The 17,066-nt window shown below is 43.0% G+C and overlaps 1 protein-coding gene across 1 annotated transcript in view; it reads left to right on the top strand.

The window, feature by feature from the left end:
• Nucleotides 1-313: 313 nt before the first annotated feature.
• slc15a1b (solute carrier family 15 member 1b) overlaps nt 314-17,066 on the top strand; it is a gene marked incomplete at its 5' end in the record, with an annotated part of 36,430 nt that continues 19,677 nt past the window's right edge. Inside the window, 8 exons of the mRNA XM_084323107.1 lie at nt 314-334; nt 1,279-1,363; nt 2,121-2,262; nt 2,673-2,792; nt 5,559-5,658; nt 6,867-6,957; nt 9,130-9,213; nt 10,944-11,026. Coding sequence (XP_084179233.1) covers nt 314-334; nt 1,279-1,363; nt 2,121-2,262; nt 2,673-2,792; nt 5,559-5,658; nt 6,867-6,957; nt 9,130-9,213; nt 10,944-11,026 — 726 coding nt within the window. The remainder of the gene's footprint in view (nt 335-1,278; nt 1,364-2,120; nt 2,263-2,672; nt 2,793-5,558; nt 5,659-6,866; nt 6,958-9,129; nt 9,214-10,943; nt 11,027-17,066) is intronic.

Raw genomic sequence — 17,066 nt, 5'->3', positions numbered from 1 at the left:
TTCAACAAGATAAATGCGACAACAGTGGAAAATATTTCACTATAATATTTCAGAGCACATTTTTTTTTTTTATTTATTTTACTACTGCCCCCTATGCCTATGCAAATGCCCCCGCGTGCCTATGCAGGCACGCGTGCCTAGGGTTGCCTACCCCTGCTGTAGAGTGTAGAGTACGATGTGTGACTTAAAGCACAGAAACAGATCCTGTAGAGTGTAGAGTACGATGTGTGACTTAAAGCACAGAAACAGATCCTGTAGAGTACGATGTGTGACTTAAAGAGGATTTGTCTTATCTTCTGCAGACGTAGACGAAATGAAGAAACCCAAGAAGAAGGTAAGTTCACACTTTCTCAAAACACACCTTAGATGAACCATAGGACAACATCAGTTTATTTATTTAATAGTGTATTTGTTTGTTTGGGGGTAGTGTTAGGTATTTGACTTTAGGTTTCTGTATTTTTGCAATGAAATTCATTCTGTTTTCAGTGATACAGTCAGTATGTGGTAACCATCATGGCAGTTGCTTTATTGGTTGTAGTAATTCTGGTAGATAAACTGTACTTTTTACTGTTTATTTACTGCAGTTTACATAGTGTTCAGCTGCTTTGCTGTACAGTACCTTGTTCTCACTGCACTGTTGTTCTTTGAACCGTTACGTGAACCTATAAAACCTATAAAAGGACTTTCAAACAGGTGCTGAGTTTCAACTAGGGGCTGGTCAGGAGGCAAACCCTTAACCCTTTCACTACCACACTACCAAAGGGTTAACCCTTTCACTGCGACAATACAGAAGGTTAACCGTTTCACTGCCACACGACAAAGGGTTAACCCTTTCACAACCACACCGTCTATAGTGTGGTAGTGAAAGGTTAACCTTCTGTAGTGTGGTACTGAAAGGGTTAAAAACATGATTTCAAATAACATGATTTCTTAAGTACAGCGTATAAGGTTGCACAATTGTTTAATGTTGAACACGAGAACACACGCACGCACGCACACACATACACAGACACACACACACACACACACACACACACACACACACACACACAGTGGAACAGAGGACTGAGCCATCATATATTAGACAATGGTGCATCTGACCCCAAGCTTTCACTGCAAAAAAATATATAAAGAAAAATATTTAGGGAAAGACCTGAAACTATAGGTTTCTCACTGCAATCTCAATAAAGATATGTTACAGTGTGCCCCTTTTTGTACTTTTTGTACTACTTTTTGAGAAGTAGTGTACTCAGCCTTTATATTCTCCTCCGTTCACAGACGACCATCTGTGGCTACCCGCTCAGCATCTTCTTCATCGTGGTCAATGAGTTCTGCGAGCGCTTCTCCTACTATGGCATGCGAGGTGGGTTGATTTAAACAATATCGCTTGTAAACAGAAGTGCTTTAACCCTTTCACTGCCACACGACAAAGGGTTAAACCCTTTCACAACCACACTACATAAGGTTATCCCTTTCACAAAAGGTTAACCTTCTGTAGTGTGGTAGTGAAAGGGTTAAATCAGTGGCTCTCAAAGTGGGGTCCTTTTCCAAGAATTCCCCAGAAAAATTTGAAATTTTTTGATTTCCCTAGTAGTTTCTTCACTAGGAGCACAATGAAACCATGTATAAGAATAACCATTCTGCCAGGTTTCACTCTCTGTTATATCCACACCTACACATAGTTATGAACTTCTGGACTAAGTCGTATCTAACAGATATCTTCTCAGCTGGGGGTTAATGATGGTATCTTATGAAATGGGAGTCCATGGCTTATTGTTTATCAATCTGGGGTCCTTGACATGAAGACATTTTGTGAAATTATGATTATGGTGTTTGATCTCATATTTACCCCTCTCTCTCTCTCTCTCTCTCTCTCTCTCTCTCTCTCTCTCTCTCTCTCTCTCTCTCCTCTCTCTCTCTCTCTCTCTCTCTTTCTTCCTCTCACTCCCCCCCCCCCTCTCTGCTCTCTCTCTCTCTCCCTCTCCCCCCCCTCTCTCTCTCTCTCTCTCTCTCTCTCTCTCCCTCCCCCCTCTTCCTCTCTCTCTCTCTCTCCCCCCTCTCCCTCTCTCTCTCTCTCTCTCTCTCTCTCTCTCTCCCCCCCTCTCTCTCTCTCTCTCTAGCCGTGCTGGTGCTGTACTTCCGGTACTTCCTGAAGTGGGACGATGACATGGCCACCACCATCTACCACACCTTCGTGGCCCTCTGCTACCTGACGCCCATCATGGGGGCCATCGTGGCCGACTCCTGGCTCGGCAAGTTCAAGTGAGCGACCGGTGCAAAAACAAAAAAAGGAAACCGCCTCAGAGTCCTCTTGACCAAACCCGTGGCGTTCACACACTGACTGGGTTATCTCCCGATGTCACAATGTAACCTCGAGGGAGATACGCATCGCTGAAACAGCTGAAAACTCATATCGTTCGTCCCTTATCTAGATTCTAGACTAGAGACTATTATGTTATGGTCCCGGTGAGATTCCTCTTCCTGCTTACAGAAGATTGCCATTCACAGATGGTCAGCACGCAACAATAAAGCGTGATAGACCAAATAACCTTTGAACCCGCATGCTGTTGCCACCTTTATGTGACATTATTAACCAGTTGTACCCCTCTACCCCACCCTCTCACCCACCCCACCCCACCCCACCCTCTCTCTCTCTCCCTCTCACCCTACAGGACCATTGTCTACCTGTCCATCGTCTATACCTTGGGACAGGCCGTCATGGCGATAAGCGCCATCCATGAGATCACGGACATCGACCAAGACGGGACCCCAGACACCATGGAAGTTCACGTGTGAGTTGAAGTTAATTCTACACTGTAACACGAGGAGAGGATATCCGTACACTTCTGTATGTCAATGGACACAGGTGGAAATTAATTCACATTCGCATCAGAGGTAATATTAGCACCCACTCTACTTACTGTACTTAAGTACAATTTTGAGGTAGTCAAGTCAAGTCAAGTAATTTATTTATAAAGCACGTTTAAAAGCTCAAGAGCCAACCAAAGTGCTGTACAATCAAAGCATAAAATCAATGTTAATATAGGGCGGCTACGTGGCGTAGTGGGCAAGGCGCTCGCCACAAAATCTGGAGACGCTGGGCTTGCCTGTTCGAGCCCAGCGCTCCACATTTGCTTTCAGTTTAGCTGGTCGTCCGTACTAATACACATTGGCCGTATTAGGGGGTGGGAAACTGATGGGTGGGGACCGGGCGTTGTGGACAGCGACTCCTACAGGTTGGTTGGTGCGCCTGCGCAGTAGAATCAGGAAGTATCGGGGGCAGCGTGAGCCTCCCACGAGTTACTCCTCGCCACTGAGAGATCGAGCTGCGCAGGTGAAAAGATGCGACTGCTGTCCGGAGGGGGACTCGTGCTATGTATGACTTAGTCCACATTGCAGCCGGCTTGTGGGAGGCAAGAAACAGCGTTCGTGACAGGGGAGGGTTGAATTGGATGATACGAAATTGGGATGGGAGAAAATATAGAAAATGGGAGAAAAAGTGGATAAAAAAAAATCAATGTTAATATAAAATACACAAATACAAAAAGGCACAACAGGACAGTACATTCAGAAAATAGGACAACAGTAAGCCAACAAGCGGATAGGGAAGCACAAGGTACAGTATAGCACACAGGGGACAGAGGAGCACAAGAAGAGATACAAGAGGGAGGGGGCAGGAAAAAATTGCATGGAGTGTGTGGGTTAGGGTGTGGGAGAATCAGGGTTAATCGAAGGCCAGGGAATAGAAGTGGGTTTTTAGACGGGCCTTAAATGTCTCCAGCGAGGGGGCAGATCGGATTTCCAGGGGAAGCTGGTTCCACAGTTTGGGGGCCACGGCCTTGAAGGAGCGATCGCCTCTCTTTTTGAGGTACTTGTACTTTACTTCATTTTAGGGAACTTTGTACTTTTACCCCAATACATTTCAAAGGAATATTGTACTTTTTACTCCTGTCACGGAGGGCTAGGCGTATTGAACCCAATATGCAGACATAGGGCAGACAGGTCTTGTTACAACCCAGCATGGGTATATTTAATAACAGAGTAGTCAGGTATCCAGGCAGAGTGACCCGGGGAGAATCTCGTACAGTCCAGGGAGCCTGTGTGTGGCAGCGTAGTAAGACAGGCAGGGGTCGATACGAAATTTGACACATAGCGGGTATCTCGTACAGTCCAGGTAGCGTGTGTGGGGCAGGGTAGTCAGGCAATAAGAGGGAGTAGGCAGGAACAAGGCAGTCCAACAGTAGGGATGGGTACCTTTCACATTTGAACCGATACCGGTACCGGTACCTGTGAATCGATACCGGTACCCAACGGTACCTTTTTTCTGTACTTTAGTCTCAAGAAATTTTATTTACCTACCTCAGTCGTAAAAAAAAAAATCCAAACTTCAAATAACTACAATTTCGACAGTTTTCGGCTTGTCATTGCTCCGACTGCTTTGTTGTTGAATCAAGTCAAATCCTAGGTAAGCATATATTGTGCGTGTGAACGTTGACATGAAAAGAAAAAAGTAAAACAAAAAAAAAAATTAATTTTTTTTTTTTTTTTTTTTTTTTTTTTTTATCTCACTTGATTCGATACTCGGTAGTACCGACGTGTTTCGGTTCGGTACCTCAAAAGTACCGAATTCGGTACCCATCCCTATCCAACAGGCAAGGGGTCATACACGGGTTTCAGGTCCTCATACGTTCCAGGAAAAGGCAAGGAGAGTAGTCAGTCAGAACACGTTATCCAGAGCCAGAGATCAGGGTGAAGAGCCAGGTATCGGACTGCGGGGAGAGGAGGACAATAAAAGGTTAGGCAGGGTCAGAGAACAGGGGACTAGATGAAGACATGAGAGCACAATAACATGACCGAAATACCAAGTTACGATTTGGCAGCATCTGAGGCGGGGCCTATATAGCTGACATAATCGGCCCACAGACGTCGATCAGCTGCTCCGCTGACAGCAGCACACCTGAACTCCATAGAGAGAGAGAGAGAGAGAGAGAGAGAGAGAGAGAGAGAGAGAGAGAGAGAGAGAGAGAGAGAGAGAGAGAGAGAGAGAGAGAGAGAGAGAGAGAGAGAGAGAGAGAGAGAGAGAGAGAGAGAGAGAGAGAGAGAGAGAAAAGCCAGGCAGGGACTGTGACAACTCCACTACATTTATCTGAACCAGAGTACTATTTTATCTGGGTATTTCTACTTTTACTTCTACCATTACATATTAGTATACACACACACACACACACACACACACACACACACACACACACACACACACACACACACACACACACACACACACACACACACACACACACACACACACACACACACACACACACACACACACACACACACACACACACACACAACCGGAAAACACACTCGTGATTACCCGACTTTTCACAGTTTTTCGTGTTTTTAAATGTATACGGAAGATAATTAGTCATAGAGAATGTGCTCATTCCAATGCGTTCATAGCGATCTGAGGGAATACAGGCGGCAGTGACGTGAACGAGGGAAATAGGGAGAACTAGATGACCTCTGTCTGACCTCTGCCCCCCCCCCCCACTCAGGGCGCTGTCCATGGTGGGCCTCCTCCTCATCGCCGTGGGGACGGGAGGCATCAAGCCCTGCGTGGCGGCCTTCGGTGGAGACCAGTTTGAAGACCACCAGGTCAGAACTGCAGTCACACACACACACAGACACACGCACACACACACACACACACACACACACACACACACACACACACATGCACACATGCACGCACGCACACACACGCGCATGCACATACACGTGCACGCACACATACATATGACCTCAGACACCAGGGCAGGGAACTAACTTTTCAAATGCATTTCATGCATTTTCTTTTTAGTCAATATTGTGTACCAGTGAAAATATCTGGTAATAGAGTATACACAAACTTGTGTGCCACAGATAGAATTCACACACGCGTGCATGTGCGTACACACACAGACACACAGACACACACACAGACACACACACGGACACACACGTGCCTCACGCAATCATCAGTGGTATCTTGTCAGCATCTCTTGTATCTATGGCCACATTCCGACACTGTAGTTTATTAATAATAATAACTGCTGGAACACCTGGGGACAGTTTGTCTCTGTGTCTTTATGATACAACTCAAGGCCAGGGACAAAGATTACTACGGAATATTGATGGGATTGGCAAAGCACATGACTGAGAAGTCAGAGCAAAAGGTCAGATGAAGCATTAGATGAAAAAAACAATATTGTTATTTAGTAACAATTAGTACTTGACTAGATGTCCTTTTTGTACTACAAAACGATGAAAAAACCGCTTGTTTGGTAACTGATAAGCATAGAGGTTATAAGTACTCTAGATATACAGAAATGCATCACTGATATGCCTCTAAGGCCTGCTGTTGACTTCCTCAATACAATCAAGGGTTATATAGATGTTATCATTATCATCATGTGTCACAATTTGCTGAGATAAACAACTCATGGACCAGAGCCCTACAGCACCAGAGTCATGGAACATCTAATCTTTATAAACTGATATCTGGTCAGATCGGATGATGAGCCAATAGCCGATTACCCACCTTTAAAGGTAGAATCTGTAACGTCACCAAACAGCGACATATATAGGCAAAAGATGACAACATCTTACCGAGCTTTAAGTGGTTGATATACTGTAAATCTTTAATTGAAATCCACAGTAGAGATGCAAATGGCATGAAAACAGCGTGTATTTTTTTTTATAAATAAAACAAAAATGCAAATAATAAAATGTTATATATATGTATATATAGAGGGAACTATTGACATTACTGTGATCGTCGACCCGGAGCTCATAGTTTACCCGTCTTTTATCTGAACCGACAGGAGAAACAGAGGGGCACCTTCTTCTCCATCTTTTATCTGTCCATCAACGCTGGCAGTCTGCTGTCCACCATCATCACGCCCATGCTCAGAGGTAACGTGATTAGGGATGGGTACCTTTCACATTTGATCCGGTACCCGTGAATCGATACCGGTACCCAACGGTACCTTTTTTCGGTACTTTAGTCTCAAGAAATTAAATGTACCTACCTCAGTCGTGAAAAAAATAAATCCAAACTTCAAATAACTACAATTTCGACAGTTTTCGGCTTGCCATTGCCCCGACTGCTTTGTTGTTGAATCAAGTCAAATCCTAGGTAAGCATATATTGTGCGTGTGAACGTTGACATGAAAAGAAAAAAGGTAGAAAAAAAAATTAAAAAAAAATATTTTATTTTTTATTTATTTTCTCTGTATCTCACTTGAATCGATACTCGGTAGTACCGACGTGTTTCGGTTCGGTACCTCAAAAGTACCGAATTCGGTACCCATCCCTAAACATGATACAGTGACATCATCACACCCATGCTCAGAGGTAACGTGACACAGTGACATCACACCCATGCTCAGAGGTAACGTGACAACTAACAGTGACATCACACCCATGCTCAGAGGTAACGTGACAACTAACAGTGACATCACACCCATGCTCAGAGGTAACGTGACAACTAACAGTGACATCACACCCATGCTCAGAGGTAACGTGACAACTAACAGTGACATCACACCCATGCTCAGAGGTAACGTGACACAGTGACATCACACCCATGCTCAGAGGTAACGTGACACAGTGACATCACACCCATGCTCAGAGGTAACGTGACACAGTGACATCACACCCATGCTCAGAGGTAACGTGACACAGTGACATCACACCCATGCTCAGAGGTAACGTGACAACTAACAGTGACATCACACCCATGCTCAGAGGTAACGTGACAACTAACAGTGACATCACACCCATGCTCAGAGGTAACGTTAGCACATTGGCACAATGGTATGGAAAATATTAGCTGCTTTAACGACATTAGCTTAACAGTTGTTTTAGCTGAACACATTTCAAACTGTGTCATATGATTTTTGATATCTCAAAATAGTTTGTGTCTTGAAAATACAGTGCACTAAAATACAGTGCATTAAAATACAGTGCAATGAAGCAAAACAATTGGAAGTGTGTACGGGAATGAAAATGGAATTAATGTGTGTGTGCGTGTGTGTGTGTCTGTGTGTGTGCATGTGTGTGTGTGTGTGCACGTGTGTGTGTGCATGTGTGTGTGTGTGTGCTGTCAAGAATGTCATTATGTATTCTCTGTGTTGTACTTTTAACCTTTAAATATATTTTCTATATATATATTTATTTATTTTTTCTGTTTTTATTGCACTGTATCACCAAGTCAAACTGTGAATACAGTTATTGTGATTGTGACTGTGGTTGTGGCTGTGATTGTGACTGTGATGTGATTGTGGCTGTGACTGTGTTGTGACTGTGATGTGGTTGTGACTGTGATGTGATTGTGACTGTGATTGTGACTGTGATGTGATTGTGACTGTGACTGTGTTGTGATTGTGACTGTGGTTGTGACTGTGATGTGGTTGTGACTGTGATGTGGTTGTGACTGTGATGTGGTTGTGACTGTGATGTGGTTGTGACTGTGATGTGGTTGTGACTGTGTTGTGACTGTGGTTGTGACTGATGTGGTTGTGACTGTGGTTGTGACTGTGATGTGGTTGTGACTGTGATGTGACTGTGTTGTGACTGTGTTGTGGTTATGACTGTGTTGTGACTGTGATGTGGTTGTGACTGTGATGTGGTTGTGACTGTGATGTGGTTGTGACTGTGGTTGTGACTGTGATGTGGTTGTGACTGTGATGTGGTTGTGACTGTGGTTGTGACTGTGATGTGGTTGTGATTGTGACTGTAGTTGTGACTGTGGTTGTGACTGTGATGTGGTTGTGACTGTGATTGTGGTTGTGACTGTGGTTGTGACTGTGATGTGGTTGTGACTGTGTTGTGACTGTGATGTGGTTGTGACTGTGATGTGGTTATGACTGTGATGTGGTTGTGACTGTGATGTGGTTGTAACTGTGATGTGGTTATGACTGTGTTGTGACTGTGATGTGGTTATGACTGATGTGGTTGTGACTGTGATGTGGTTGTGACTGTGATGTGGTTGTGACTGTGATGTGGTTGTGACTGTGATGTGGTTGTGACTGTGATGTGGTTGTGACTGTATTGTGACTGTGTTGTGTTGTGGTTGTGCTGCAGCCACAGAGTGTGGGATCCACGTTAAGCAGAGCTGTTACCCGTTGGCCTTCGGTGTCCCTGCTGCCCTCATGGTGGTCTCTTTAGGTAAGAAACCCATGTACTCCCTGTGTCTCTCTGTGCAATCAGATGTCGAGGGGGATTCCTCCCAAATCTCTCAGGTTAAAGTAGTCATTTTGCAAGAATCTTGAATTTTTTTATTTATAAAATGTGTTATGGGTGTTCAAAACAAGGGGGAAATACAAGGTGATGACATCATCAAACTGCATTGCCTGAGATAAAAACGTTTTCTTTATGGTCAGTCATGTTTCCATACCGGCTACAGTATGTTAAACAGCTAGATATTTAAAAGGTGTAAATATTTAATACATTGAGAACATGTAACCTTTATTTAACCAGGCAGGTCAAAGAACAATTTTTTTTTTATCTACTTTTTATCCCCATTTTTCTATTTTTCTCCCATCCCAATTTCGTATTATCCAATTCTACCCTCCCCTGTCTCGAACGTTGTTAGGCCATGCCTCCCACTGGTCGGCTGCAATGTGGACCAAGCCTTGCATCACATGTCCCCTCCGGTACACAAGGAGGCAGCCGTCGCATCTTTTCACCTGCACAGCGCGACCTCTCAGTGGCGAGGAGTAACGCGTGGGAGGCTCACGCTGCCCCCGATACTTCCTGATTCTGCTGTACAGGCGCACCAACCGACCTGTAGGAGTCGCTGTTCACAACGTCCGATCCCCACCCACCGGCTTTCCCACCTCCTAATACTGCCAATTGTATTAGTATGAACAACCAGCCAAGCCGGAAGCAACGCCAAGAGCTGGGCTCGAACCCAGCATATCCTGCGTTGGTGGCGAGCGCCTTGCCCACTGCGCCACTTAGCCGCCCTGTCAAAGAACAAATTCTTATTTACAATGATGGCCTGGTGAGAGGACAAAAGGTTAAACAAAACAAAAAAACATTAATTAAATAGAAAAGAGACAGATGATACATACATCACAGAGGTCAGGGACATAATTAAAACACATCAAACAAACAACCAAATAACATTACAAAGGGGCATACATGAAGCAGAACAGTCAGATTACAGTTAAAAGGCTGGGTGACAGTTGCATGTGTGTAAACAACTCTGCGATAGAGTCCTTAAAAGTAGTGAGGGGGGTCAATTTGTTCATTTCCTTTTGCATCTCGTTCCAACTGCTGGGAGCAGCACATTGGAAGGAGGATTGACCGAAGGAAGTGTTAACACAGGGAACATCTAGCGAGATATGGTGAGCAGTAGATGAACATTTTTACAAGTGTATCAAATAAGGAGGGGTCAGACCAGGGAAGGTTTTTTTAAATGAGTGTAAAAGGGGGCATTTGTAGCAAACCTAATTGCTGAGAGATACAAAACATTAAGGCGATCAAGGACACTCTTGCTTGCGTGCATGTAAACGACATCGCCATAGTACGGTACATACGGCAAATGTCCATACGAATTCCTTTCAGTGATCTCCGACAATGAAATTTGATGATGTCATCGCGTTGCATTTGGGGCCGATTATTTTTATAAATCTTTTTAGATCAAAGAAAAATCCAGAATTTAAAAGACCACAGAGTCATCTTTTTTTAATGATTACAATTCAGACTAAAATCAGGCATCGTATACAAAATAGCACAACACACACACAACGTATTCCAGTCAACATAAATAACTAAGTAAATACTTTAACTTCATAATAAATAACATAACTTGAATGCTAAAAACCCTCAAACATTGATTGACACTGAGAAAAGAAAGATTAATGATGGTTTATATGCTTGTGTTTCTCCAGTTGTGTTTATTTCTGGGAGCGGCATGTACACCAAGCACGACCCTAAAGGCAACATTCTGATGGAAGTCTGCAAGTGCATCTGGGTAAGATGTTCCTCATACACTTTAAAGGAACACGCCAACCTTTTGGGAAACTAGCTTACCGTCTTCTCCAGAGAGAGACAAGAAGATAGATACCAGTTTCCCTCTCTGTGCGTTCAGTAGAAAGCTATATCTGGCTGCACGTTAGCCTAGCTTAGCACAATGAATGGAAGCGGACAGTGCCGGTTAGCCTTCGGGAGAGGTGTTAGTTGGACAATGCCTAGGCTAACCGGCACTGTCCGCTTCCGTTCATTGTGCTAAGCTTGGCTAACGTGCAGCCAGATAGCTTTCTACTGAACGCACAGAGAGGAAATACATACACAATAGAGTAGGACTCCTTCTTGAGGGTCCACTCACCTTGACAATCTGAGGAGGAGGCTCTGTACTCTGAAGGAGGCTCCCTCACATGGAAGGAGGAGTCCCAACTCACAGAAGGCCCGAATAGGAGCTTGGTGAGGAGGAGCCCTGACCACCCCCCCAAAACAGATCCATCACATGGACCTGAACAGCACACGGAAGTCCTACCAACAGAGACGCGCACGGTGACGTACTCTATGGCGGGGGAATTTCTGCGGTGCACACGCCCAATATTCCAGGCCGTGGGACCAGGAAACTCCCTCCCCCCCCCCCCCCCCCTCACCCTGTAACGTGCCGGAAAGGTTACCAGTTCACCCCTTTACGACCCCACACCCATGATACGATGTAATGACAAAAAGAGAGTATGACACAGTCATAGTCAGCTCCATGAAGCGTCTGACAGCTTCACACAGCGCATGAGCTAACCTGCTATCTGATTTTTACTAAGGAAAAAACACAGAATAGAGAGGGCTCTTCAAGAGCCCCGGTACCAAACTTACACATGTGCTTCTGTGGCCAGTCCAACCCAGTTGTAGGTCACATGACACACACAACCCATCATCACCTACAAAAAATGGCAAAAACACTCTACAGAGGAACGCCGTTTTTCATAATGAGAGAATACATAATTCTCGATTAGTATCGGCCACAGGCCTTGCTAAGCACACACGAAAGCGACCAAACAATCTTTTCTTTTAGGAAAATAAAGTTTCTCCAGCAGTTGTAGCACAACCTCAGCAATCAAGCTAAGGGTTACATCGCATCCCTACCACACAGTGACACAATGTAGTGCAACAACATGTCTGATAGGAGGATGAAGAAGTCCCCAGGGAACCGGGGGAAAACACAATCCTCCTACTTTACCCTTAATACGGCCAGTTAAAACAGGAAAACCTGTTAATATGTGAACACACTGTTCATTGTCATTACAGGCTGAGAAAAGAATCATTCTTTACTCATTTGTCACTAAGCATAGCTTTATAGGTTAGTTAACCCCCTTAGTTGTGAGTACACGGTACATATAAACACACATGATGTTTCTCAACACAACAAACCAGATCATTTTCACATCTGTAACAACAACCCGATTTGCATGGAGAAGCTAAATACCAGTGACAAGACAATTCACACATAACTCGCGTCATATCCTAAATGTAGTGCAGCAACACTCGTTTTGGAAAACATCGTTATTTACAAAACATTTAGAAGGGAAAGCCAGAAGCAGTGTATAAGGTCTGGCCAAACCTTGCCTACCCGGAGCGTAGATCAACGAAGTGCAGTCTCAAGGCACCGTAGTAAACACAGCCATTCTGTGTTGCCGACCCGGCCAGCGTCGCCGCTCCAACCCGTCGCTACGGTCCCCTTTGTTGACGCAATCCTTGCCGTCCTGGCTCAGGGCAGGGTCGACGAACATCCTCTGTCAAAGATGACGTCGTAGTCAAGAGTGTTAAAACATGTTATAATCAAAGCACGTTCAACAGAGTAGCATTAAGCTAACGGCCGCTCCAACCGTCGGTCGCTACGCTACGGCGCACGCGACCAGAGGGGAGCCGAATGCCCCCCGCCTCTCCCCGTGAGGGAGAGGAGAGTTGGGAACCGCGGCGGCGCGCGAGGAGCCGGAGCCACCCCGCGCTGGGCCTCGGCCGATAGCAGCAAGCTAACGTTTCCTAGCCTAGCCAGGTAGGCCACCTACTCACCTAGTGATCACAGCAGGCTAGCGCCGCAGCTAACAGCTGACTGGCTAACAGTAGGCCACCACTAACACGTAAGCTAAGCAGCGATAGCAGCAAGCTAACGTTTCCTAGCCTAACCTAGATAGGCCACCTAGTGATCACAGCAGGCTAGCGCCGCAGCTAACAGCTGACTGGCTAACAGTAGGCCACCACTAGCACGTAAGCTAAGCAGCTATCACCTGAACTTGTACACAATGATATAACACTCACCCAGACAGGCCGCCGTTCTGAAACCCTCCTCACTTTTTAAGAGAAAAGAGAAACAAGATGTTAACACAGTTTTACAACGGTGATTTGACCAACACCCGACGGAGCCAGCACAATACCCAACTGGCCTGTGTAGCTGACTTTGAACACAGATCTTCCGCTAATGAACATCTATGCCCATATCTACTCGTGAGGGAATACTCTCATTTGGATATGAAAGATGGGGCCTAACACGGTGACAGAGAGACATCCACTCGTCCAGAAAACACAGGGATCACCAGTGTTAATGGTCGTGGCCCACTAGTTAAACTATAATGGGCTTCAGATCAAGGTCTTCCGCTGCTGCCTAAGAGGCTGAACAAAAGACCTTAATCTGGGGCCGGTGTTCGTAAACATTGTCAGTTAGCCCCCATAGCACTAACAGACAAGTGGAGCCGCAAGCAAACAGTACTCACCCAACCTGAAACCCACCGCTTCTCACAACAGCGGCGCGTCCTACAGTTCAGCTGTGTCCTGAAAGGTTTCACCCTAACCAACACAGCAAGGAACTGCAGTTGAGAGGCATGCAGCGGCGTGCTCCCAATACGAAAACCGGTGGAGGATTTTAGAATGATCACCATCTTCCAAACACTCCAGTGACAAAGACAATATCGCCGTATTTTCTCGAAAATAGTGAGAGAGAAAATAAAGATATGATGTCAACGTATCTCCTTGTTCTTCCTTTCCTCGTAAACATTGCTCTTCCAGCCAATATTTTTCTCCACGTCAAGTGGGCATATGAGCAACACGTTGCTTGTGATGAAATTTGAGAAGGAGATGAGTGTGTGGCACCACCCCTGCTTATATAGGTAAGCGGATGGGGGTGTGGCCAGATGAATGCTGGCATTTAAAGGTACATTTAGAAATTTATTCAGTGTATATATGCTGAAGCGAGATATATGCAATGAGACGCTGAGCGGGAGCTAGTGTGATACAGAACTGTATATCAGCATTGTTCCACAAGTTAACCCCAATAATAGAAATACACCTAGCTTTTTTAACAGTAAATTTACAAATATCTCTCAAATCATATTTTTTTTGTGTATTGAAAAAAAACTTTGCACCCCATCTGGGAGTAACTTTGCTTTAACTCTGTACATTATTTGCATAGTTTTATAGTAAACCAAATCATTAAATTTCATAATATGAGACTTTATAAACAATGGATTTGTGTGTTCATAGTAACCAGCCTTGAAAAGGTTCAGAATGGCCCGCTTTTGCAGTACGACTATTGGATTTACTGTATTTTTAAATGTCGACCCCCATACTTCCACACAGTAAGAAATGTAAGGAAGTATAAGTGAGCAGTAAATGATGTGCAAGGCTTTGTAGTTTAATATATCCTTACATTTATACAATATTGCTACTGACTTAGATATTTTTCCTTGAATATAGTTAACATGTTGTTTCCATGTTAATTTCTGGTCAATAACTACCCCTAGAAATGTTATCTCAGAAACTCTTTCTATTTTTACATCACATATTTTTAACTATATCTCCCCCTCTATTTCTTTTCGATTACCAAAAACCATACATTTAGTTTTCTTAATATTGAGAGACAATTTATTAACATCAAACCAAGTTTTGAGAGTTTCAAGCTCTCTTTCAATATCAAACAAAAGTTCCTTTAAATTTCTTCCTGAGCAATATAAATTTGTATCATCTGCAAAAATAACAAACTTTAACAGTTCAGCAACATTGCACATATCATTAATATAAAGTATAAATAGTTTTGAACCTATCACAGATCCCTGGGGTACTGCAGGTGACCTTCCTAAATCCTGACACAGTGTCATTAATTTGCACACATTGCTGTCTGTTTTCCAATTAGCTCTTCAGCCAAGAGTTAGCTATACCTCGTATCCCATACTTCTCCAGTTTTCTCACTAATATGCTGTGATCTATTGTATCAAAAGCCTTCTGTAGGTCAATATAAATACCAATAGAACACTTGTCATTGTCAACTGCTTTAGTTATTTCTTCTACCATCTTCATCACTGCATATGTAGTAGTTCTATTTTCCCTAAACCCATACTGGTGTTCACTCAGTATTTTGTATTTGCCAATGAAAAGATCCAGTTGTTTCACAAATTATTTCTCTAATATTTTTGAAAATTGAGGAAGTATAGGGACACTGGTCTATAATTGTCCATTTGATGTTTATCTCCATTTTTATATATTGGTATTGCCTTTGCTGATTTCATATTATTAGGTCAAAGGTTTTATAATACATTTACATTACATTTAGACTCAATTACAATAGACTCAATTACTTCTTTAATAATTACCATGTCAATGGAGTTTATATCAGTTGATGTTTTGTTTTTGAATTTACTTACAATATCAATTATATCAAGTTAATTTACCCTACAAAGGAACATAGAACTGATATTACCATTAATAAGATTATTAAACATATCTTTTTTATCATCAGGCACAACCATTTTGCTGGCCAAAGTAGTTCCAACACCCACAAAGTAGTCATTGAAATCTTCAACGATGCTTTTTACATTGTCCACTTTAGCATCTGAGCTATTTAGAAAATAGCTTGGAAATTCAGATTTATAGCCTCTATTCCGAATAATATGATTGATTATTTTCCAGGTCTTTTGTATATTATTTGCACTGTCTTCTAAAATTGTATTGTAGTATTCCTTCTTCTGTACTCTCATAATGGAAGTCAGTTTGTTCTTATACAGCTTATATCTTTCTTCGCTTTTCCTTGTTCTCAGTTGTAAATATTTCTTGTAAAGTACGTTTTTCTTTTTGCACGCCCTTTGCGTAGCTTTGGTCATCCATGGCTTTCCTTATCCTTCACCCAGCTCTTTCTAATGGGACAGTGTTTGTTGTATAGCTCTGTGAACGTCAACAAAAATGCATCATATGCCTGATTTGGATCGTCAACATACACCTCATCCCAGTTGTAGTTTGTAAGGTCCATCTTTAAGGCCTCCATTCTTTCTGGTGTCCTAATTCTTACAATTTTAACATTTTACCTTTAAATTATGTAGAATCACAAAAATAGGAAGATGCTCACTGATATCACTTAAGAACAAACCACTTGTTGCTTGGCCATGAACATTTGTAAATATGTTATCATTAAGTGTGGCACTATCTTTAGTTATCCTACTGGGTTTGCTTATAAGGGGCCAGAGACCAAAACTAAACATTGCATTACAGAAGTCTGTTGTTAGTTTATGTTCATTACATTTTAAGAGATCAATATTAAAGTCACCACAAACAAAAAAAGATTTTTTATCACATACCTTCTCAAAAATATCACCTATGGTATTCATAAATTGATCAATGCAAGAACCAGGCGTTCTATATATGCAACTCAAAAATATACTCTTAACTTTAGCAGAGTGAATTTCAATTGTCAAACTCTCCATGATATCATTAACAATTGAAGGCTTGAAAAGCCGAAAGAGCAAAAGTCTGCAATTTTGGGTGAACATTTTAAAGTTATTACAGCTTTTGGTGCAATATATCCCGTACAAAAAGCTAAAAGTAGCTGAAATTGAATGAAACACCTAAAAATAAAAATGTAATGTTTTACTCCTATCTCCATATTACAATCAGGGCTGCAACAACGAATCGACAACTAATCGATTATAAAAATTGTTGGCCTGATGAATCCATGAATCGTTTCAATAATTGATAGATGAATCGACTATGAAAATAGTTGCATTCCCTAAATGTAACTA

Source organism: Notolepis coatsorum, assembly GCF_963971535.1.
Source record: "Notolepis coatsorum genome assembly, chromosome: 1".
Lineage (NCBI taxonomy): Eukaryota > Metazoa > Chordata > Actinopteri > Aulopiformes > Paralepididae > Notolepis > Notolepis coatsorum.
The sequence above is the reverse complement of the archived record's forward strand: the minus strand, read 5'-3'. Positions and strand labels throughout refer to the sequence as shown.